Here is a 25,798-nt window from a genome sequence, read left to right as displayed (position 1 = left end):
ATGTGTATATTGTTTTCAGAGTTCACCAAAAAGATTATGCATCATATATTTGTGCGCTAGTCTGAACTTTGAATAGCAAAAAGGAAACATTTCCCAAGAATTTTAAGAGGTTTCTTTAACAAACACTGAGGGATATGACCTGAATTCAGTTGTTATCTCAGTTTGAGCAGCTCTTCAAGGCATTTGGGTTGACAGTGGAGTGTGAAGGTGTATAATGCGATCCTATGTACAGTAATTTCTTTTCCTATGTGATCTTGTAGAGTTGGATTGGTCACAGTGCATTTGACCAGTGATTGTAAAAGAATTAGGAGGGTTGTAAATCACCCAAGTGTTGTCATTTTAAAGATAAAGACAGGAATGTTGTACCACTCAAGTCATTCAGTGCTAGCACTATTAACAGCTTAAGCTCCTTAGGCTGTTAGCAGAGAGGAAGTAGTGTATTTGTTAATTGCGTGCTAAACAAGAACAGAAAAAAGCAACAGGAACATAATTGGGAGGGTTTTATGCTACTTGCATCCTCAGTTTGCTTATTTAATACATTTTAGTTTCCTGAAACCATTTAAATGCTTATTTTTGAGTGTTGTTATATACTTAAACCCCAGTGAACCACATTCTTTTGCAGAGAATTCTCGTAACTCCGTAGTATGACTTTTATGTTGTTCTACAACAAGCTCAAATACAAAAGAGCTTGCATACTTTAAGAAATGAATTCTTCATCTGGAAGGTGGAGATAAAATAATGTTCCTGTCCCTAATCAAATTTTAAAAAGACATATCATAATACATAATTTAATCAAAAATAATATTATACTAACATGAGGATAGTATACCATTTGTACAATAGATCGTACTGTGGATAGAAATGATTGTTTGATTCAGATTTTCATATCCCAGTGCAAGTCAAATCAGGGGAAGTAAAATTAGAAGTAGACATGAGTAGTCTCATGGTTTTGGACACATAGTGGGATAAAAACCAGAACCATCATTGCTGTAAATAATCTATTAATGTAGTACAGGGATCTCTGTCTGGCAGCAGATTTACATTGAAAACACGTCATATGAAAAGAGAAACTATTTAGTGTCTTGCTTTTCAAGACAGCATAGAAGCCTTATTTTTGGTATTCTGAGTTTAGGCAGTATTCTATCAAACATTCTGGCCTTTTGAAACAGCGTGGAAAGTGGTCCCCTTCAAGCCTTTGTAATTTAGAGGGAAATTGAATTGGATTATTTTGAATTGAAATTAGCTGTCATGAGTCATCGTCTATATCCCACACTTTTAGTAAGGCTTGTTGGTGATAGAGACACAGGATTTGTAACCCTTCAGCATCACTGGGTTTTGCCTAATTTCATGCTTTTTCCTTTTAATATACTGTACTTTAGTAAGGCAGCTGTTCCTCAGTACTGTCGACTTTTTTCAAAAGAGTTTATTTAAAGAGAGAAGACACCAATGAGTCACCCAATAGTTTCTTATGGGCTGCTACATGTGTTTGTGAAGCTGCCTGTACACTGTACAAAAAGACCAGAAGAAAGCAGGAAATGCCTCAGTAGTTTCAGGGCCAGATTTTGACTTTTGATCTTGTTTTCATTTGGGGCTGTTGAGTCCTCTGAGGCATGTGCCATTTTATTGATAATACTACCAAGTTGTCCCACCATCCAGGCAGATGTGCTTGTGATTTCAAAGTCATTTCTGTTGGAGATTGTTTTGGTTTTTAGTTTTTACAATTGATGTATTATTCCATAGGAAGAAAACGTCAGCAGTTTCTGGAAAAGACTATATTTTTTGACAAGGAAAATGCCTTCTGTCTCTAGTTGTTCCTCTGCTGATTCTGTTAATCCTGTTAGATCACAGGTTTAACTGCTTTGCAAAACAGATGTAGGTTTTTACCTTTACAAAGCTGTTTCTTGGGTTTTATGCAGTCTAAAGGAATGCTTAGATGGAGGAAGTGCTCTGTGATAGTGAGATATTTATTGTTTCCTAACTAAAGCAGCAAACATGTATCACTGCCAAAGGCATTTTTTTATCTTTTTTTTTCTTTCTTTCTTGGTTTTTTTTCCTTTTTTTTTTCTTTTTTTTTTTTTTTCCTAGTTCTCACTCTTCAGGGGTGTCTCATGATAAACAAAGCAGCTACTTGCCCATCATTTTCCAAAAGACCAAACGGCTGCCTACTTTCCTATCAGGGAACAAGAAATCCTTTTTTTTTTTCCTGTGGGTGCCTGAGGTCAGAATGACAGAGGAAAAGATTAGTTTGCTTGCATTGCAAGCTGGATGTAAGATGAAAACATTGTAGTATAAAATTCTGTGACTGCCTCTTATAAATATGCAGTGATCCGTTGGGCTTTTGTAACAGTACTGAGTTTCCATACGATGGAGCTCTCTTGCTTGACCATATTGATTTTATTCATTTTTTAAACTTAGGACTTCAGTCTTCAGATGTAGTGGTACTGAGTAGGTGGGAAAACCATAGAGCATTGTCAGTGTTTGAGTGCCTTTTTCTGTGAGTAGAACTGAAAAGAAGAAATACTTGTGGTGAAAAGTTGAAAATACAATAATTCTTTGTTTAAGCTGCAAACTTTCCACCAAAATATTAATGTTAAAGCCTGTTACTCATTTAAAAGAGAAACAAGAAGAAAATTTTCTGCCACTTTATGAAAGATTTGACTATGAAATATCAAGTGGATGTCCTTCATTCTGAACTCCTCTCTGCCACAAGCTTACTGTTGATCCAAAGGAGCCATTTTATCAGTGAGAAGGTAGGTCAGGTTTCATAACCTTTTGATCCAAGGTCCTTCTTCAAGCACAAGGTCCCTGCTGTGGAAGAGCTTTTTAAATTATGGATAATTGATCATTGTGATTTGAGCAAATTCAAGCAAATGCATATGACAAATCACAGATACAATCAAACACCTTCTGATTAAACAAACTTCAGAGGGGAGCAGCCTTTATCACAGCTGAGCTGTGCTCAGTATGAACCAATGACCGAAAGGTGAAAGGCTTTTAGCCCCTAAACTCCAGGCATTGATTTCTAATTCTCTTGTGAAATCAATCCCATGACATAGATATATTGAGTCACCTTATGGCTGACCCAACTCCCCTGACCTTTGTCCTCTCTATAATGTATGGAAGAATATTTAATGCAGCTTGTTTATGAAACAAGCTGTCCCCTCTGTCAGCTGCTGCCTTGGACCATGGCATGAACAGGGCATTCAGAGGAGGATGATGAAATGTTTGGGTTCTCAGTGTTACTCAATCTGCCACATAAAATGCTCTGAGCAGGGGTGGCAGAGCCCTGCAATAAGAAATGACTGAACAGCACTTTATTACACTGGAACTATAAGAGCATGCTGTGTTCTATCTGTGGTTTCAGGGCTGAGCTGCATTAATGAAGTGATGGCTGTCACCACAGAGTGTCAGTCAGAGGCAATGGATGAGAAGGGTGTTGGCAGGAGCTTGAAAAAAAGGACTGAGTCTCACTCAGAGGGGCTGTAGAAACTTGATGTGAAAGATGATAATTTAACTTAAAGGAAAATTAAAAAATAAACTTATAAAATGTCCTCCAAGGACTTTTCAAAACAAGTGGGTAATTTAGATCTGTTTAATTCTTACTAGGGCTCACCTTATGCTATATAGAGTGTTTACTAATTTTCCAGTAGATGCTGCAGAGTTAAGAATAGCTGATTAAGGGAAAACATTTTTTTTCAGGTAAAAGTTATTACTAAATCTGGTTTGGGCAGGTGTAATGTACAGAAGTGATCTGAAAATCTGAAGTCCAAATGACAAGATTTTGTGTCAGCTGTCCAACTTGGATGGAACAAATACTTCCAACATATAGCTTTGTCAAGTTGCTTTGTCATGACACTCCTAGCAAAATGATAAAACCTAAAAAGTGTACTTCTGGAAAAAAAAAAAAAAAGAAATTTGAAAACATGTGTGGTTTTGTAAGTGACAGCCCAGACAAAAATTACAGTGCTGCTGCTGTGGTGCTCTGTATGCTTCCAAATAGATGGGAAGATTTAGTTTACTAGCAAAAGCATTTTTGATGATTTCTCAATTGACATAAAATGCATGCAAACTCTACAGCTTTTGCCACATCCGTTCTAATTTTGTTTCCTTTTGTTGTTGCTTTTATTGCAGCTACTCAAGGCTCTGTGATGTTAGACAGATGCTTTTGTGCTGACTGATATAACACAGAGGATTCTGCAGAGTCATGACTTGTCCTGATTTTATGAGTCACAATGACTTTTATCATTCTACTGACTAGGATCAGAGAGATAATAGGCAGCTTTCAATGGTTGTTAGCCACTTGTTCCCATGGATACCAGACCAATCTCCACATCAACTTTAGTTTTTAATAAATTCTTCTGAACCTTTTGAAAACTAATGAAAGTGCTCAGGTTGAAAACCAAGCAACAGGTGTTTCCGAGAATTATGTTTCAGTGCTTGTACTTTACAGAAGGAAAAAAGTATTCACCGTTAGTTGGTAAATTTAATTTGTTTGAGATATCTGATTGAAATAATTTCATAAATGTCTCTTAATTTAATTTACCATATTATTGATCTTTTATTCCAGTTTTTTCTTTTCAATGGTATTGTCCGCCTTATGTGTAATACATTTCCTTTATTTTTACTATGTTTCAGTTCACTGAATAGACCCTTTTCATTTCAGTTATTGTTATTACACATAAAAATGTACATTACATATGATTAAAATACAAGAAAAGATCGTACTTCAGGTCATGTGTAGGGAACAGAGAAAAAAATTTCATGGGGAAGATTATATTTTAATTGCTCAGTATAGGAAGATAATAATAATAACAATAATAATAATATTAATAAGTATTTTCAGATAGTTGCATTAGTGTGATGAAGATAAAAATGTCTTAGGAAATACTCTGTAAAATGGATAAAAGAAATAAGGATCTTAAGGCTGCTGTGGGAGCAGTGCCCTTTATTTACGATGCTAATGACATCAGCACCATGAGCCCCTTGTTGAGGCTCAAGCTGTGGATCTCAGAATGAGAGGAAATGGCAGTATCCCTGGAAATGCCCCATCAAGCCCGAGTACAAAAAGCTTTACGGGGAAGGACTGTGTTTCTGTTGTGTCTATAAAGTTGCAGACACTTTGTTCTTGTAATCATAAATAGTTTCAACTGCTGTGAAGTGCTGACACAGCCCAACCATAATTTGACAAAGCTATTTTAAATTAATAGCCCAGGAATGCTTTAGTATTTTCTCCTCTCTAAAGTAGCATCTGTAGTAAGAACTTGTTACTTAAATATGCTTAGATCTATCTAAATATAGTAGGTTAAATATACTTAATTTCTTGAGACTCAATTGCATGTTTCACTGAATTGAGTGAAATGAAATTCAGTGAAATTGAATGATATGTCAATGAAAACTGAAAGAGAAGTGAAGCATGTAAGAGCTGTAGAGTTGGACTGGATTAGGGTTAAGCAGTTGACTCAATGCTCTTCAGTCAGAAACTTCACAGGTAGGTAATAAATAGGAATTGTGATATTTTTCTATGAGAGAAAATGAAAAATATGGCCCATTTTATTTGTTTTTTAAATGTGAGGCTGTGTTTTTGCAGTCTGTTATCTGAAGTGCAATACACTTTCTGTAAAAAATGCAAATACTTTTTTTGATGAAAATGGTAATAAAATTTCACTCTCTGAAAAAAACCAACCAAAATGCCCAAACCTAAATACAGCCTTTCCTCTGGAAAGAGTAATGTTTGAATGTTATTAATAGTGACCCACCTATCTCATTGGATTATGTGTATTGTTTATTTTATCAGGCTTCTCTGGCAATTGTGTTGGCTGTGGCAAGAAGGGTTTCTGCTACTTTACAGAATTCTCAAATCACATTAATCTTAAACTGACCACTCAGCCCAAGAAACAGAAACATTTAAAGTATTATCTGGTCAGGAATGCACAGGGAGCTCTGACCAAAGGATCTGTAATCTGCTGGAAAGGGGCAGGTAAGATAATGAAGCTGTCTTCCTCGAGCTCTGGTTCTCATCATCCAAGCTTAGCTATCACGGGGTCTGGCGTCTGGGTGAAGCCAAAGAGAGCTCATTTGAAAGACTCTCTAAAGCCAGGTGACTGTAGAGCAGCTGTAAAAGCCATTGTCTGACCTCATATGAGCCTGGCATGGCTGAAGACATTGGTTCCTTCATTCCAAATGCTGTAGCCTCTAGGCAATTCATTGTGAAATTAGCAGAAAGATAAAGAAAGTTCTTTTTTTTTTTTTTTTTTTTGTTAAGAGTTCAGAGGCCGGCAGTCTTTAGCCAGTAACTGCTCAAGCACCTTGTTCCAGTTGCCAGAAAGCTCAGGACTCTCAGGAAGCACCTCCAGTGAGCCTCTTCCACCTGCAAATCCCAGCGCTCCAGCTGGGACTCAGCAAACAGGTACCTCCTGGAAAGAAAACACGCTGGGGTTCCACTTCCTCCTAACTTGTCTGTGCTCGTGTATTTGGGTGTACTTGTGTGAAAGCAAAGACAAACAAGTAAGCACATTGCCCAATACAAGTTGACTAGAATAAGAGATCTATTACAAACAAAGAAGGCAATTATACTTTGAAGGCTTTTTGCTGTCTATTTTCTCACATCAGGTTTATGTATAAAAGGTTAGCAAATATTAAATAGTGTTCTGCAGCTTGCTTACAGTAGAACCAAACCAAAATGTTTTAAAAAGTATTTCTGAAGTGTTTTTCTAGCTGTCACTTGTCTGGTCACAGATGACAACTGTTATAGGATCCAGTGTAATTTTAGCTTTTTTTCTCTGATCCAATCTATTTTTTGCTATGACCAGATCCTTTTCAAAACAGACATTATATGGGCATCAGCTTAAAAACTTGTGAATTTTTTCTTCCACTGAGAAAAGTGACTTTAATATTAAAAAACAAACTAATGATCAGTATCTGTAACTTTCTTTGTATTAAAAATTCTTTTAATGACGTTTGCTTTTCCATTAACTTGACATAAATGAAAGGTGATAGATGACAGAGGCAAGAGTGATCTCTCTGGGCTTCTTCATAATGAAACCAGCTCTTTAGTGTCTTGTGATTATTACAGGTTTTTCCTGGGTTTTTACACACGGGAGCTGAAGCACATCTGTGGTGGTTATATTCTGTATATTCTCTGTGTGAGATAGAAACTTGTTAAATAGTCATGATCTGGAATACTGGTGCCCTTCCACAACAAATCATCAATCTCTTTATGATAATAGATTGCCTATTTTCCTATTTTTTTTCCTCATATGTTACAAAAAAGCTACATTAATTACAAAAACATTAGGCTGGGAACACCTCCTTTTTTTTTTTTTTTTTTTTTTTTTATGCAGCATTGTTCAAAAAATCTTAGAGAAAGATTGGGATGTAGGCTTAGTAAATTTTAAACATCTCTCTTTTGCCTGGTTCTTGAGTAAACTTTATGTAAGAGCCAGGGTCATGCAAAGAAGCTACAGCTTCTGACATATGTATTTAATTGAAGAATCAGACTTTGCCCAGGTACTTAATTGGGAGTAGGAGGTCAGAAGTGGATTATTTCATTCAGCATTGTATTCACTCTTGAGCAGATCCCGATGGCTCTATTAAAGTAAATGATGAAATGATTGGTTTGTTTTATCAACTGAGGATTTTGACCTAGAAATGTTTAATGTGAATATCTTGGATTTTTTCTTGTCAGCTGTAGCCGTAGATCCCACCCCTTCAACAGCTGCATTCAGCTCAGCAGTTTATAATGGCAAGGAATCACCTAAAAAACAGCTGATGAAAAATAACCTGTCTGCTCTGACAAGACCTTCAGTGTTAGGTATTTGTATGGATTTGTTCTTTAATAACCCTAAACTCTATGTGTATAACAGAAGCATTGAACATATTGTATTATGATTATAATTTCCTGAATGAATAGAAATTACCATTTCCTTCCAAGTCCTTTATGACCACAATACTGTTTTCTGTATTAATTACCAGTAAAAAAAAATCTTTTAATATTTTCAGCCACAGTTTTGTTACAGTTCATAATATTAACTGAATTTTGTCCCTCATATTTACAGTTCATTAATCTAATAGAGACATAGACCAGATTCTGAATCCATGTTCTTAAAGAATGTGTCAGTTTGCATCGATTTCACCGACAGATTTTGTGAAGGGAACTAAAAAATATTTATAAGTAATCACTCATAGAATGATTCCTATTGCAGCTCCTATTGAACTGTTGCAGTTCACCTTGGGATGGAGAGCTAGACTTTGGCAACCAGCTCCAAATTCAATAAACTGTCCTCACTGTAGCATTATTATCATGATTTTTGTTAATTGTTTTCTGTCACAAACTGTGTCACTGGCTTGTTTAAAAAAGAAAACTAGTTTTCACTATGGCTAGAAATAAATTGTTTCTCTATTTTAGGATAAGTCTTCCCAAGTTTCCCTGCTGGCATCACAGACAAATTCTCCTTCTCCGCCCATTCAGGCTCTTAATCTTTTTTCCATGAAGCAGCCCATTATTGCTAATTCATTTCAGAAGGATTAATTTCAAATATCAACATATCTGAACTAAAGAGCACAGCATTTTCAAATTAAAAAAAATCCTTTTATTGTTTTAAGTGTCTTGTGACTTTGTCCCAGCGCAGTGCCAGGAAGCCAGGCGAAGGATGAGCAGCACAAACGGCCAAAGGCTGCCCTCGCGTGGTAAAAGTGTAAGGGACAAAGTCACTGGAAATCTGTGCCTGAGAGTCTGCAAGAGAACAATCTTCTAGATCTGAACACCTCGGGTTTACATTGAATTTTAATAAAATTTTCAAAATTAAACCCACACTTTTAATATGAAATTCTTATGTTGCCTCACATTTTATGTGGGACTAACTATTTTGCCAGGAGATGTAGCCTTGGCAGGGTAAAGCAGTGTTATGACCTTGGTGTAATAATGTCCAGAAACAGAAATAGTTCAATCCTGCAAGTTTCTGAGCAATTCCTGGAGGACCATTTACTCGTAATAATTGGAAATGTTAGTGGAAGCTCATTGTTCTATAAGTTTGCAGGAGTGCACAAGGAGACTCAAGAAAATGATGAAATAAAATTAAAGAAATTAGTCATCAGGATCTCCTAGAGAAACTGGGAGAAAGTAGTTTTACAGAAAAAAAATGAAGCTATACATTGGTAGGAGGATGGTGTAGAAATAGTTTGATAGGAGTTAATATGGAATAACATAAAACAAAAGATGGAATCAGCAAGAACTGGCAAAAATCCTGTAAATGGGGAAATTGTTAAAAAGAACTCAGATGTATATTACTATTACTCTGAAACCTTTGGGAATGCAATTTTTCAACAAATTACATGTAACACTGTATCATGTGTTCAGAAATAAAAGGAGCAAAATGCCCACAGTCTTGACTTCAAAATATTAATACTTTTAAGGATTCTTAGTATGTCTCTTACTGTACTTATACTGTATTTTTCTTGGTAGAGGGAAAGCATTGGTGTAGGGTAAGGAAAATCTGGATAATTAGGAGTTCTCTGCACCAGAAATTTCCAAGAAATTTAAGCAGGACACAACAAAGTAAAATAAACCACAAAATTATTGTAGTCATACACTTGACCTTTTCTACTACCATACTCGTTGAATACATTCAGTCTATCAAAACATATTGAAATATCATGCACAAACCTGTATACATTTTATTCTAATATTTTTCTGAAACATGCAGGCACATTAACAAATCCAGGGCCTCCAAAAAAGCGCCATAAAGGTTGGTCACCAGAATCTCCATCATCCACTGAAACTTGGAACTTCCAACTCAATCCACAGGCTTCAAACAGAATTAAAAATGGTAAGCTATGCCCAAAGTAATAATTTTGTTTCATTATTCAGAAAATAATGGGGGGGGGGAGGGGGGAAGAAGGCATTATTTTAAAGACATATGCACATTCATATGAGAGATTTCTCTGTGCTCACCTAGATGCTTTATTTCCACTATATTTTATTTCCACTATTTTCCGTATTTTGAGGCTCTGAGCCTAGTTCTCCTTAGGTTCCAGACACTGAGTCATTAACAAATCCCAGCAGATGCCTGGGTCCATTTTAGATACCAAAACACCTTTAGAATATTAGAATTAGTGTAATAACTCAGGTCCATAATAGCAGTACTGTTCACTATTTCAATTATTTTGTCATAATATTCTTGGTACTTGGATTCTATAGTCTAGATACAGACAAGAGTGACATGCAGTGCAATAAACCCAGTTTCCCCAAAATGTTTTTTTTTTTTTAATGTACTATTTATTATATTAAAATTACCATAAAGAAGTTATGCCTGAGCAAACATTGACTCTTATTTTTTCTTTCTTCTTATAGCAATAAAACCTGTTTAGAATGAGTAAAACTAAATATATCACACAGAACTCACAAATCATAACTGCACATATAATCACAACTACACAGTATCACACAAGTCTATTTATGCATTGATCCTTGGAACTGTTTATTTATAAACATTTCAAAATTTTTACATGCATATGTGATGTCCAATGTTGCAGTGACATAATTAGTCCTCCACGATGCGTAGAATAATAGTGTGGGTTGTAGTAACAGGTCATGAGCTGTTTGATGGAGCCACAAAAAGCAGTTAATACTGATAGTAAATGTGGGTATGAAATGATGCTGAATAATTTCTCTCTGAGGAAATCATTCCCAGACCTAACTCCAGTAACAATATGTCTGAAATCTCAGATGGAGGAAGCCTGTCATCTTTACCACATTCTGCTTTGGTGGGACCAGCCTCCTCTCCAATGGTGGGCTCAGGAGAACCAGTCTCAGTTCCTGACAACTTGATGAAAATCTGTAAAGCAAAACCAGTTATTTTTAAAGGTAAACCCCCACAACCCCACAACAAGGCCTCTTTTTTTTTGCATGAGATGTACACTGCTAACACTATCCATTTTAAGAGGCTGACTTTTAAACCTGTTTAATGCACATATGAAAAGTGACAAAATAAATGTGATGTGTACATACATTTATTTTGTAGGTCATGGAAACTTCCCATATCTCTGTGGGAACATTAATGATGTGATAGTGAGTCCTTTGTTGTACACCTGTTACAGAAATTCACAGTCTTTATCTAGAGCATACGAACAATATGGTGCATCCACAATGCAGCCTATTTCTGAGGAAATGCAGCTGTTACTGACTGTCTACTACCTTGTTCAACTAGGTAAGGTTGTTCTACATCCAGATAGACTACATTGAATGTATTACATGAAGACAAATGAGAAGGGGAATATTAGAGCAGGACAGTACTAAATATGAGTCTTTGATTATGTGATATTAAACTGTTTCATTCATGGTTGTAGAACAAAATGAAGTGACTATGTCTTGAAGGCCAGACAGATTGAATTATAAACATACAAAGTTTATTTCCTGCTATCATCTGCAACCTCAGCAATGAAAATTAAAGGAAAAGAGCCATAATTCACTGTTGTTGCTGACAATCTGTGGTTTTAGAAGTATGCTGAGACAGGCAGCACTTAACCTCTTAAATATTTCTAATTACTGGTACTCAGGTTCAAATTAGGGCAGCTTTATCTGAGTATCACAAAGGCATTTTAAAATCAAAAATTTGCTTTTCATCTACTAAAGGTAACAGAGTCATGCATGCAGAAATCTGCAGCATGGTTTAAAAAAAGAAGTTTTTAACTCAACAGTTTTGTTTAATTGTTTCATAATCTTTCCCCTCTTATTTTTTTTTAGCTGCAGACCAGGTCCCTTTGATTGAGGATTTGGAGCAAATATTCATGCGCTCCTGGCGGGAGTCCCACCTGTCTGAAATCCGCCAGTACCAGCAGGCTGTTCCCCAGGCCTTCCCCCCGGTGCCCAGCCACATCACCCCGGTGACTTCAGCCCAGCTGCCCTGGCTGGCAGGGCTGGCAGCCAGCTCCTGCAATGACAGTGTCCATATCATCGAGTGCAGCTACTCCCTGGCAGAAGGGCTTTCAGAAATGTTTAAGCTACTCATTGAGGGAAAATTAATGAAGACAAACTATGTGGTGATCATATGTGCCAGTAGAAACCGAGCCATTGACTCCTGCATTGTGATAACAGGTAACATCCCAAGGATGCATCTCCTTGCAAACCAGAATAATTCACTGCTGTGAGGGGTTTGGTTGGAGTTCCAACCAAACTTTGAAGTTGCCTCAGAAAGCAGAGCTTTGGCCAACCAGTAATGGGCTTTGATGAAGCCAAGCTGACACTGCACAGTTGGGTCTCTCCCCAGCAAACCACCTTGTGCCTGTCTTGCCCATTTTCTCACTAAAGCATCTCAGCCAACAAGGCTACAAACAAGAAATAGTGAGTTACAGCACACACAGTGCATAAAGCTCTCCTGCTCTCTGCAATGGGGATATTACTGCAGAGAACCTTTCCTTAGCTTCTAAAAGATAGTCTTTCTATGTCATTCCTTTAACAGCCTGCTCACGATTAAATAAATTATCTGAAAGACCATTAAAAGATTCATTGTGATTGTAACATAATTGGCAATTCCTTTCAATATTACATGGTTTTTATATCCTGTATCAACTAATACTTTCCAAACTGGGAATGAAATACAAAGAATCATGAAACAAATCTATTTTACATGTGTCTGGTGCATGTATATGTTGGAGAAATAAAAGACTTATCTCTGTCATTTCTGTCATTTTAGTATGTGTGAGGGTATTCTTATTTTGACTTAGAACATTCTTTTCTTTGAAGTGTTATCAAAATTCTTTTTTTTTTTTTTTTTTTTTTGTCTTTTAGGAAAGTATCAGGCAAGAGTTCTGTCTGAGAGCATGCTCAGTCCTTCAGACTACCAAAAAGAAGTTAGCTATCAGCTGGTCACAGGGAAGGTGGAAACTCTGGGGTCCTTCTTTAGCACACTCTGCCCAGGTACCTAACAAATTGTAAAGAGGCATGTTTCCAAATCCCTGAAACAAAATTTTAAGTCTGGGAAAACACCTTTGCTTATTTCCTTACCAGAAGCAAGACACTATTAGAAATACATGAAAAATGCGGGACAAAGTTGTCAAAGTACAGTTGAATTGAAATTGCTCTTAAAAGCATCTGTTTCTAAAATCCCTTGGTTTCATAAAAATAGGCCAGCAAGCAGATGAGCATATTATTCTTAGCTATGCAAATCCATCCTTATATTATGTAAGTCCATATGCATATGAATGTATAAATTCTTTTGCCCTAAGAATTTAGAGCAGAATAGATAGAGCTATTTTATGAAAGGTGGGATTTGCCCCTTTGATTTGTCATACTTTGAACTTGATTGTGATGCCTGGGACAGAGACAAAAATTGCAGAGAGGCTGGATCATTTTTTAAGTGAGTATACTGAGAACTACAACAGGCAGGATTATCTGGGGATAGATCAAGCTGTGTAGAAAGTTAAACCATATTTCACAACTAGGGCAAATGCGGCATATTTGACAGAATTAATGGGATGTCATAGTCTTCTTTGCCATTCACATCATGTTGATAAATAGATCACAAGAACCCTTCTGAATGTGTCATGATATTTTGAGTGGTCACTTAAGGGAATCTCACTTTCCTTAAATCATCTTGTAGTTATGTATTGTTTATCTTAGTATCTTCAAAGTATGCTTCTCAAAATCAGAGAACCATAGAATCACAGAGAATCACAGACTTCTCTGCTGTTGCTATTGTTTGAGCAGAACAAGTAAATTAGCATCCTAAAAATAGTTGCCACCTATATTCACTGGACTGCTCTTCACAGGACAGGCCCTGCCTTTCTGAGCTCACTGCAGACATGCTTAAACATCTTTTCAGCTGCTGAGAAAATACTAATGCCTGGGTCAGGCATACTGTACTCTCTGCATAGCTTTCATCTGTAAGTAGGGCCCCTGCTCTATAGAAACGGGTATGTTTGAACATATGCAATACTTCAACAAAATATACATTGCTTGCTTCAGCATTGACTCATGTTTTTCTTCTGGCTGTATTAGAAATTGTTTTTCTTTTTGTTTTTCAAACATGATAGAGTTTTAAAAATGTTTATCAGATTTTTCTCAACTTTCTTGTAATCCTTGTTAATGAACAGTATGGATCCATGGTCTGAACATAATCTAAGCCAGTTTTATGTCATTGTTGTTGCTCGTTTGCATCAAGACCTTAAGGTTAGTTTTCTACGACATTCCATTAAATGTCCTAGCTGGTCTGCAGAGATGGTTTCCCATTCTTTGGTCTGGTTTTAATTTTACTGGTGATACTCTGTAAAAAGAGATGCAATAGACAATACTGAGAGGGTTCCTGTATAAAACGGCCAATAAATCAAGGGCAGGATAGCTAGCAAATATATACAAAGTTTTTAAGTTCTACAAGGCAAAATCAATATGAAATGCAGCTCTTATGAAGATGGATGTTCCACTGTCCCTTTCATTTGACAGAGGGTGACATTGATCTTTTGCTGGAAAAATTTTATCAAGAAAACCAAGGACACATCTCTTCATCGCTTTCTTCTTCAGTGAATAAACCAACAGCAGTGAATGGAGCTGGAGCAGCTGTGTGTACAAGTAAGGAGCATGTTCTAAAGAGGTAACAGAGTAGGGCACTGTACACCAAGTTCTGGGTGCACAGTTAGATCCCTCTGGGCAGAGCCCAGAAGGCAAAGGTCCTGAGGCAAACAGCAACTCATGTATTGGAATATTCAGATTTATTCTGATGGATGTTCTGCTTTGTTCCACAGGGTATTACAGTGTTTGAAGCTGTAAGTTGTACTTCTGTGGTAGCAGAATGCTATTGTTCAAATTCCCTTTCAGGTCTCTCTTTCAGGTCTTCCACTTACAGGAAAGTAAGTGGAAAGATTTTTTTTGCGTATTCTATATGGATTTTCATAAATGAACTCCTGTAAATAAGCAAAATACCGTAAAGAGTAGATCAGTCATTCTTTGCCAGACTCTTAACATTTTGCATTAGATTAGATTTTGGGCATATATCTAAACAGAATTTTGCCTTTTTCCAGGTTATGAGATTGAACGACATCAAATTCGTCCATTCCAGCTAGCAGTGGCTCAGAAATTGCTGTCTCATATTTGCTCAATTGCTGACTCCAGCACTCAAAATCTTGATTTGGGTTCCTTCGAAAAAATCGATTTCTTGATTTGTGTTCCACCCTCCGAAGTGACTTACCAACAGACTTTGTTTCATCTCTGGCACTCAGGTGCTCATTAGTTAGCTTTATTTTAGATTTACACAACATTCTTAGATGTATTCATATCCAGAATTACTGACACTTTCTCTGTTCTTTTAGGTATATTATTAGAACTTGGACTAGAAAAGGAACATCTTACAAAGCAGAGAGTGGAGCAGTATGTTATGAAACTAGATGCAGAAGCCCAAATTAAATTCAAAATCTTTTTACAAAACTCTATGCAGAATCCACACACACTGTTTGTCCTAATCCATGATCACGCACACTGGGATCTAATGAGGTAAGAAAACTGTAACTTGTTTTTAGAGAAATAATTATTGTCTGCATTATCTCTCAATATTAGTTTTCAGATTTATCCCTTCCTTCATCTTTGTTTGCATCTTTCTGCTAACTCTGTCTCCCCATGCATTCAATAAACATATTTTAAGGTCCTTCATGATTTATTCTTACTGTGCTTATTATATTATGTCTCAGTGGAACATTTCAAGAGCTCAGTGGAGCTTTTTTTTTGCTCCCCATTCTTACCTACTTTCAGCCACAGCTATTGTTTTTTTGGCTGCATGTCCTTTGTTGAAGGGAGAGCTTCCTATGAAAGTACACAGAGCTCCTCATCCTCTTTTATTGTCCTCTGGGATGTAAAATTTGCAAAACCCCAACCCAGTGAGTAGACAACTAGTGAAACAACATTTTTTTAACTGATTGGAAATTTCCCAGTTCTTTTCTATCCAAAATCACAGATTTGTAAGAATTGAAAGCTTCTGTGGATTCGTAGTGATGCCAGGTAGAGTTCTGAGGGAAAAAGAGAAGTTTCTGTCTAGTGTTCCCTATCAGCTCACTCATGTAACTCATTGCTTCCCTCACAGAGCTCTATTTCCATAGATTCTCAACAACCTGCCTTCTGAGAAGTGGGGCTGCTTTTGCTGTCTGGTTCTGAGGCTTTTGGGGAGGTTGGAAAACATTCTGAATTCCAGAAACACCAACATACTCCAACTTTGAGATCATGGTAGTGTTTCTGAAACCAAAGACTGGAATCTTGCTTGTGAATGAAGAGAAATCTTGTCTTTTACACTGGTTAACAATGATGACTTTCAATGAAACTGCATCTGAGGGTTGCCTGTTCAGCTCCCTGGTCTTAGGAACTTACATGGACTTTTACTGTCCCAGCCTTTGAGGCATTTATTCATATAGCATCCTTGAGTGGTAGGGAAGTACCTATGTTGCTGCTTAATTCTGTTTTATATCTAATAGAGATACACAGGCAGGCAAATGCCAAAAATTAAAGCTGGACTGAAATTTTGACTGAAATTTTGCACAGGAGCAAGGAATTGATTGTCAGTATTCTGTGATATTGTGATTTTCTCTAAGAATAGCTTAGGCCAAACTTAGAGCAAACTTAGAGCAAAAATATTCTTTGCTTTTTCTCTCTTTTTCTATCATACTGACTTACTCTCTGTACTTTTCTATCTTGATTTTTGTAGGCTAGAATTATCCTTTGTTAAGGGCAGCACTAACAATCTGACTAAAGTTACTGCAGGAGTATATATCTCTTGGTAACTCCCACACTAGCGTCCTTTCCTACTTTATCTCTCATATTCTGGTAGCTGCAAGGGATTGGTAATTTTCTAGTTAGAGAGCTTATCAAACTCAAAGAAATTTTTGTTTGCAGTGAAATAATTTGTATTTTCTTCTGTGTAACAATTTCAGGGTAAAAGAAGAGTCCTAAATTCCTTTAACTTCCGTTTCACATCCAGGTTTAAGCTATTCCACCCACACAGATATTCCCTTTTGCTGATCACTTTGGAGAGTTTTGGGTTTCTTTTTTTGCAGTGCTATGCACAGTCTTTATCCTCAAGCAGAGCTGTCGACAGGACTTGTTGATAGACTGTTGAACTGCAGGGAGGTGAAAGAGGCACCAAATATTGTGACCCTCCATGTGACTTCCTTCCCCTATGCGCTGCAGACACAGCATACTCATATCAGCCCTTACAATGAGATCCACTGGCCTTCTTCATACAGCAATGTAAGATGGATGCTTTGATGTGCTTTTCTGAGCTTTTCATAAGTCATTTTCCATTTATGTATTTGATAAAACAGTGAAGCCCCATGATTTTTGTAACCAAGAGTGAAATCTGAATGATATCTTGTTCAGTCTGTGGCAAGTTCATTTTTCCTTTTCATATGCTTTCTAGCTTTCTTTTTCTTTATTCATTTTATATCTTCCATAAACCTTAATAGTTCTTCTAAAAATTTTTGAGCTACATAAATGGAAATAATTTTCAGTTCTGTCTCCAGTGCATTACTGTGTAAATATATGTACATACATGGATTTTTTTCGTATATGTGCATATTTATTCCATATAGCTGGTCTGTCTGTTTGTATGGATATGTGGGGAGAGAGAAAGAAATGGGGAAAAACTGGGTCAAATTCTCTTTCTTTCTCTTTTTCTAATATGTCTGAGTAGATGTATGTTTATTAGAGAGTGTGATTGTAAGTATATCAAGATACCAATGGTTAATCACTCGTAAATTAATTATTGATAGGCTTTATCCTTATATTTTTATTGCTTCATTTGCTTTAGGGTGTAGATTTATACCATGAAAACAAGAAATACTTTGGACTGTCAGAATTCATTGAGTCCACCCTCTCTGGACATAGTATTCCACTGCTTCGGTACGACAGCTCTTTTGAAGCAATGGTCATGGCTTTGGGAAAGAGGTATGGGACCCTGCTTTGTTTAACATGGGAAACTTAGGAAGTTCTTTTTAGAGCCTTGAGTTATTAGCTTGTAGACCGTTTTATTTATTTATTTATTTATTTTACTTCTCACTGTCTTACACATCATTTACATATGCAAGGCATTTCACCTGTTCTTATTTTCTCTTACATATTTAGTATATACTGGGCCTGCAGTGTCATCAGTCAAGGCTGTCTCTTACTATGGGCATGCACACTGCTTAGCCCAGTTTACAGTGTGTTCTTGTTGTAACCTGTAACTAACTCTATATTATAATAATCTAACATAGTATCACCACATAATTTTAAATGTGTTATTACTTTTGTGCAATATTATCACTTGCTGACTCTGGCTGATTTTGATTTTGAGTATACTGCCCTTGGAAAGGAAGAGAAGTTAGATATAGCACTGTGGTAGGTACACATAAATCAGAAATAAAAACTTCAGAGCAAGCCATGGTCACTTTTCTGAGCAAGCCATAGTAAGCACTCTTTTTACTGTGCACCTGGGTTTCATTTCTGTGAAAATCAGAACACAGGAAGCTATTGGATATCCATGGATCACCTTTCCATAAATTGGGGATTGAGACAAGGTGTAGCTGGCCTTGGGAATTTGGAGTGCTCATTGGTTGCTGCCTACATATTCAGTCCTCTTGAACACAAGAATAAGTTGGTTCAGGCTTCAGTAAGAAAACAAAAGAAGCATCCAATCTCCCTCTGCCCCTTAAGAATGGCGCACAATGAAGAATACTATTCTTATTGATAAGATAATGTAATTTTGATTGATGTTATTACTGAGTGCCTCAGCTAATATTGTGTGATAAATTTTGTAACAGCAGTAAGGTATGGATAAACTAAAGTGATGTAACCTTACCAGACTACTTGCTTAGTAAATCTTTATGAAATGAAGAGGCATCAGTTCTGATTGTGAAATGATGCCTTGCAAATACTGTACAACTTCAATTGATGAGATTTTGTTGTATAATAGATATGAAGGATTCGTTACAGGAGAAAATCCTGAGTTTACTATATTTTGTAAAAAAATAGCTTTTTCACATCACCCTTTAATACTTTTAATTCACAATTTATTTCAGGTTCCCCAGATTACACAGTGCAGTGATAAGGACTTTTGTCCTCATCCAACACTACTCTGCAGCTATGATGGCAGTGTGTGGTCTTTCTCAGATGAAGAATTACACCTCAGTTGAAACTCTGGAAATCACCCAAAATCTAATAAACTCTTCAAGACAATGTCCCAGTGGCCATGGCCTCATGGTAGTGTTGAGAATTCCATGTATCCCTCTGGCTGCAGTGGCATATGAACGTCTGTATAATGTAAGGGAAAGACTCGCCCTTGAAGATAACTTTGAAATAATCTTAGGAAATCCTAATTCCGGGATCACAATTGGGAAGCACTTTGTGGAGCAACTAAAGGTAAATTGCAAAATGGCATGTGCTGGGAAGCTTCCTTAGATGGGTAGGTGGGGAGACTTTACTGGTGACAGTTATAGTAATAAGCTGAAGTGTGGAGTCTTAAAGTAGAAACAAAAACTGCCATGAGGAGCATGACTTTTACCTTTTATACATACTGCCTGTGACACCTTTCCTGTCCTGCCTGTGGTTAATGCTCAGTGAAGTATTAACTAATACAATTAGCATTTGACTTCCAGTAGCAACCCTCAGAAAGAGTTGAGCTTTTATCAAAGGGACTATGAGAAATACATTAAAAAGCCAAATAAAATGTTCAGGTTTTGTTGAATTTTCTCACAAAAACATCACAGTGCAAAAATATTTTAAACAGTGACTAGTTGATAGTTAAATTATTCTTGTCACCAGCAGGACACAGGAAGACTGACATGCTTCATCAGTGATGGTAGTTCTGGATCCTTTAGTGCCCTGGTGTTCACAATTTGGGATTTTATGTGTTCTGAATAATGTTTTGGTTCATGGGTTAATTTTTATCCTTTAAGCCCAGAATCATGGGTCATCTGTTAAAAAAAAAGCCTCCTTTGCTCTTCATAAAATTACCATCTTCTGATCGCCAAAGCAAAAACCTATTTCCATTCTAGAATGTTATAATATATGTGTATATATATATATATATATATATATATATATATATATATATATGTATGTTATACTGTTTACTCTGATCCAATACATGTTAGAAGTAATTTGAGATTCAGAGCCTAATGCTGATCTCATTCTGCTGTTAATTAGGCATCAGTCTGAAAAATCAGTATTAGCTCTGAGTCACATCCTGATTGTGTTCTCTGGCATGTATAGAGGGGAACATGAACAGATGTGAGAGGCTGAGTTGTTGTAATGTTGATCATACCATAGACACTCCTGATCTGTAGATCAGACTTACAGCAGAAAGCACTGGCTGGTGAGTAAAACAGTATAGCCTGAGGCTGAACAGCCAAACAATATATCGACTTACCAGATTCCTTATAAAGTTACCAAGAAAACCAGTAGCTTTAGGGAGAGTGGGAGAGTCCAGAGGGTTGTAAATAGGGACAGTGGTGTGTGTCGAACACTTCAAACTTTCTCCTATTCCTCTAAGGTGAAAAAGTCTCACTTTGAGCTTATTTTCTTCATTGGACTTAGACATCCATATATTATCTGCCTTAGGAAGCATTAGTATTCTCATTAGTATCCCCCAAAACTCCTGCTCAGCTTTACTCTCCATTGTGCCATATTTTCCATATTCCCTGGTCTCAGTGCATCTTGGAAGCTGGGAGGCTTTTCAGGCTGGAACATACAGTCCCAATGTCCTCAGACTCACATCTGCCTGTAATGCTCTCAAAACTCTGAGAGCTGTCTGTTTTGAATTTGGTTCTGCTGTGTGGCTTCCCTTCCACTGTACAAGTGGAATATTATAATGGATGATAAAGTATGTCTTTCTGTCTTTTTATTTGATATAGATAAATCTCAAATATGTATATATAAGCTATTATATAATTATAGATAAGTCCAACATATAGATATGTCCAACAGTGTTTCTCTGCCTTGTACAGATCTGGCAGAAAATTGAGGATGTAGATTGGAGGCCACAGACCTATTTGGAATTGGAAGGTTTGCCTTGCATATTGATATTTAGTGGGATGGATCCACAAGGGGAGTCTTTGCCACGGTAAGAAGATTCACTCTTTCCTCAGTGGCAGTGTTATCCATTGCTTATCAAATAGCTAAAGATTAACTGTTTGATTACTTGTGTGAGAGGAGAACAGATTTAAGTGTGGAGGTGCTTCTTTGCCATTTTTGGGGCATTTTTTATATCATAAACACAAACTCTATATTATTGATAATAAACTTCTGTTTATAGCAAGATGTAAATAGCTCCAAAAATATTAATAGAGTTATCCCAGTTTAGGGCAGAGAATGGGTATGTTAAAAAAAAGAAGTATAGCTGCTTAGGCTTCTTAGGCTTCTTAGCTGAGAAATTTGCATGATGCTGGTATGTGTGCCCCAGGATGTGTAGAGTGCCTTCTGGAATGGCAGCTGGAAGCCAGACAGGATGCCCTGGGGCACTATATTCTTTTGTATGTTCAACTGAATCCTGTTCTGTGTGTGTTAGGTTTAGAATCCAAATGATTATTCTTTTTCTTACAAAGATGCTAATGTTCAGTGCAGTAAATTAAGTTGTGTAACTGGGTTAAGTGAAAGAAAAGTGTATGCACCACAGTGGTAAGCTTATTAAGCACAAAATACTGTGTTCTGTCTCATTCCTCATTGAAGCAAATAGTGAAAAAATTCCCCTTTGGCTGTGTTTCTCAAAGACATAAGGCAGTAGATTACAGTGAGTTTTCATACTAACTCCTCCTGTTTCCCTCCAGATCACTGAGATACTGTGACCTACGTTTAATAAATTCATCTTCTTTGGTACGGACAAGCCTGGAGCAAGAACTCGGTTTGGCAGCATATTTTGTGAGCTCAGAAATTCACACAGAGAAAGCAGTTGTGAATGATGTGTTAGAAAGTGACCCAGAGAAACTAAGCAGTACTGACAATGAAGATGAAGAAATAGCAACAGAAGGTATTTTTTATTACTGGTAATAAAATTATTGAAAATAATTAGCAAAAGCAGAAATGTATGGGTCACTTTAGTCTTACTAAGTGAGCTCTGCTCCTTAGTTTTGTTTCATCTCATTGAACCTGTCCTCACCCTTCTGCTGCTGACGCATTTTAACTTCTTGCAGTTCTTCTGCTGTATCTGTTATCTCTCTGTTTTCTGGCTCCCTCCTGTGTTCCTTCTTTGCCCTGTATGTTCTGACAGCCAGGAAGTGGAGCTTGAGTAGGAACACCAGGTGACACTCAGTTTTCAGAGGACCCTCTGCACTCTCCCTCCCCCTCAGGGAAGGATGCAATTTGCTGTCTGAGAAGCAGCAGCAGCAACTGCATTCCTACCCTCAGGGCAGTGGCAGCTCTAAACTGTTCCGGGTGCTACTGAAGCTATGCTTACAATGATGTCAGTGATAGATTCCTTTCAAGGAAACAGCTGAGTAGTCCCTAGTATGTAAGGTGTTAAATAATATGGATAGAAAATATATCTCAACATAGAAACTTCTGAGTTCTCCTTGAAAATGCCCATAATTCAAATCAACAGTGTAGAGTTAGTGAATTCATTTCTTAAGAAACCAATTAAGAACATACAAATGCGTAAGGACCAACAATAATTTACCCAAGAACAATTGCTTTCTGGAGTTTTTTTGAGTTATAATTGATGGACATTATCAATTATTTCTTAGCTCTTTACACTTTTTTTTTTGTTGTTGTTGTGCCTGTGGAAAACAAAGGATTTTTATCCCTGTGAACTATTTAAGTCTCAAACAACTTCCCTTAATTTCCTTTTCTATGCTATGAGGAGGAAGAAAGCCAGTTCCTGTTCACCTAGGAAGTTCTTACTCACTGCAAATGATAGCAGAATAAGCTGAACAAAAATACTTTCTTTAATACAATATGGACTCATCATAGAGGAATGAAATACCTGAGGTCATACCCAAACTGTGTTCCATAGATGCCTGCTTCAGATACAATGAGTACTTGTGATGAGTAGCTCTGTCCATTTAGTTGAAACATGTTGAGATTATATGCATCTGAGTCAGATGGGCTCATATGTTGTCTAAGGCTGCTCTCCTGGTCCATGAAGTGTGGTATGATCATCCAGAGTCCAATGCAGAACATGTGAGATAGGCTTACAGTCTAAGTTTCCTAAGGGCAGCGTTTATGTCTCAGTTTATCATGTTAAAACGGTACAGAAACAAGCATTTTAACTTAGGAGCCTGAGCTAGGAATCTCAAGTGAATGGCCTTGATGGCCATCCACCTGAAGATTTTCATCACCAAAAGATGAGATATAATCTGGCCATAAAGCTGTGTGGGGTAGGAGGTAATTCCATAACATACTGACAAAATAGAGCTTGTTGTCTGCTGCTTTCCCTGACACTGGATCTGTGAGGAATGTAAGACATGGGTTGGAAGAGGAACCGTAGTTGAGACAGGCCTTACCATAGTTGAGACAGGTATTACCAGCTCCTCGTTGCAGCATGGATTTTTGTGAAGCTGTTGCAGCTCAGCATAGGTAAATTAGACTGTAGGCTGATCCAATATTCTGTAGTGGGAACAGATACTCTCCATACTGGAAACAGTGTCAGGATGAGGACAAACCCCATGCAAACCCTTTTGTACTTTGCCTTACTTTGACAATATATCTGTGACTTGCAGGCTTACCTAAATTATATTTTGATTTTGTTTTCCCTTAATATCATTCATGAAACAGGTTCTACTTCAGAAAAGAGAAGTCCTATGAAAAGAGAAAGATCACGTTCCCATGACTCTGCATCTTCATCTCTCTCTTCAAAAGCTTCCAGTAAGACCATAAGATCATCTCTGTTACTTTAAATTTAGGGCATAAAAGAGACCTTAGCTTACACTAAGATTTTGATAAGGCCTATTTTAATGGGATCACTTAATATGACTAAAAAATATAGAGATTAGAGTTCTGAAATATAGGAAATAGGATCTTTCCTTGCTTGGAAAATTACCATGTCATGAGTTGTCCAAACTAGGTGTTTTCATGTGGGCTGCTCATGGCTCTGTGCCCTCAGTTCTTCTGTGGTTAAAGAAATATTTTTATTTCTCTTTTTTATGTGCCCCTGGATACTGGTATGTTGAGGTATGCCACAGTGGTGTTACTTGCAACCATTCACAGTGTTGGTGACACTTTTCTATTTGTTGCTAATGGCTATTACTGACTACTTTAGATTAATAGACAGGGCATAGCTTACTGTTTCTTGAAATCAGGAGAAACTACTGACTTTTGTTCGTTTGAAATGTGGGGGTTTTTTGAGAACCAGGATGGTTGTTTTCAACATGAGAGGAAATCTGGTTTAATCTATGTTCAGCCTTAGGCAGGTATTTCTAATACCTTGTATAGATTGATTCCACAAGCAATTCTCTGTCTACTTTGTAGACTGAAATATTTGCATGCCCTCTTTCACTAAGGATTAGGGATGCTCAGAACCATTTAACATATGTTAAACTTTCAAGAAATCTTAATAGTTAAAATATATAGGGTAAAAATATATAGCTTTCAGAAAACCTGCAATTATCTGTGGGGTGTATTTACATCACATATTCCCAGCCAACATTCATCAGTTCAGTATGTTCTCTGAGCTGACCCAAAGATGTATGATAATGCATTACATAGCACCAGGGGCTTGAGGGCTGCCAGGTTTTATTAGATTAGCCTAAGTGCTGCAGTGACACAGACATGGGTGTCAGAGCAGAGCTGACTCAGAGGACTGTTTTTAGATGTCAGTCTGAGTAGACATTTCTGTAGTGTGGTAGGTTAATAGCCTGGAAATACTTATTTCCTTCAATTCATTTAAACAATAGTTTCAATAATTTTGCATTTGCCTTGAGTGATTAAAGTAGCTGGTGAGCACCTTAAGCAAGGAATGTAGGAGGGAAATAGAGGACAGAGCAGTCACTGACATCTTTCCTATGCACTTCAGGACTTTAAAAGCCACTTCCTGCATTGAAACAAATACTACAAACTAGTCCCATTATGGCTTCCTTCACGAGGAAGCTCAAAGCAAGAAGAGGAGCAAGACTGCAGTGTTTGCTGGACAGTGTATCAAGAGGATTTGTTGTGTTTTATTTAACTGTGGTATTGGCTAGCAGAGATAGTTGCACTGTGTTAAAATAGAAATTTTCTTTTAATTACAGCATTCTGCACTGAGTCATCTCCTCCCCAAGCCCTAAGTAACAGCACTGAAGAAACTACAAATAACTATGAAAGGCAGAAGCAGAAAGTAGACAAGGGGGCACAAACAACAATCAGCAAACACTTGCCACCAGTAACTGAACAGCTGGATATGAAACAAAACATAAAGAGTACCCAAGTCTCCATCACCTCATCATCCTCCCCACCTTTCTCCTCCTCTTCTTCCTCCTCTGCACCTACTCATAACTCCTTCATCCTGCAGACATCTCAATGCTCCATGACCAAAGCATCAAAACAGCCTCCCATAGTTTTCCTGCCCAAACTGGTTTATGACATTATTACTTCTACAGACAGCAGTGGACTTCCCAAATCCTCTTCCCTCTTGCCTTACCATTCTGTTATGTGGGCAAGTTCTTTTCGTCCTCTTATGAGCAAGATGATGACGTGCACGGAGCAGTCTCTGTACTACCGCCAATGGACGGTTCCCAAGCCAATCCATATGGACTACAACAACAGAAATGAGGGCAGAATGGACACCTTTCACCCAAGGAGGCTGCTGCTGAGTGGGCCACCACAGGTGTGTAAAAAGAACAAGGTATTATAATTGATCTATATTGTTTAAGTTTATCATAGTCT

General features: G+C 37.2%; 1 protein-coding gene across 7 annotated transcripts in view; it reads left to right on the top strand.

The window, feature by feature from the left end:
- Nucleotides 1-25,798, top strand: part of GREB1 (growth regulating estrogen receptor binding 1) — a 92,967-nt gene that overhangs the window by 45,179 nt on the left and 21,990 nt on the right. For all 7 annotated transcript variants that reach the window (XM_085576268.1, XM_085576269.1, XM_085576270.1 and 4 more), the window contains exons 5-22: nt 5,795-5,977; nt 6,263-6,406; nt 7,685-7,810; nt 9,702-9,824; nt 10,724-10,861; nt 11,019-11,204; nt 11,741-12,091; nt 12,785-12,913; nt 14,435-14,560; nt 15,010-15,207; nt 15,298-15,478; nt 17,026-17,218; nt 17,778-17,914; nt 19,027-19,366; nt 20,953-21,068; nt 21,772-21,971; nt 23,714-23,803; nt 25,165-25,739. In XM_085576268.1, coding sequence (XP_085432394.1) covers nt 5,795-5,977; nt 6,263-6,406; nt 7,685-7,810; nt 9,702-9,824; nt 10,724-10,861; nt 11,019-11,204; nt 11,741-12,091; nt 12,785-12,913; nt 14,435-14,560; nt 15,010-15,207; nt 15,298-15,478; nt 17,026-17,218; nt 17,778-17,914; nt 19,027-19,366; nt 20,953-21,068; nt 21,772-21,971; nt 23,714-23,803; nt 25,165-25,739 — 3,536 coding nt within the window. The remainder of the gene's footprint in view (nt 1-5,794; nt 5,978-6,262; nt 6,407-7,684; nt 7,811-9,701; nt 9,825-10,723; nt 10,862-11,018; nt 11,205-11,740; nt 12,092-12,784; nt 12,914-14,434; nt 14,561-15,009; nt 15,208-15,297; nt 15,479-17,025; nt 17,219-17,777; nt 17,915-19,026; nt 19,367-20,952; nt 21,069-21,771; nt 21,972-23,713; nt 23,804-25,164; nt 25,740-25,798) is intronic.

Source organism: Lonchura striata, chromosome 3 (assembly GCF_050655825.1).
Source record: "Lonchura striata isolate lonStrDom1 chromosome 3, ASM5065582v1, whole genome shotgun sequence".
NCBI classification, from domain to species: domain Eukaryota; kingdom Metazoa; phylum Chordata; class Aves; order Passeriformes; family Estrildidae; genus Lonchura; species Lonchura striata.
The sequence above is the reverse complement of the archived record's forward strand: the minus strand, read 5'-3'. Positions and strand labels throughout refer to the sequence as shown.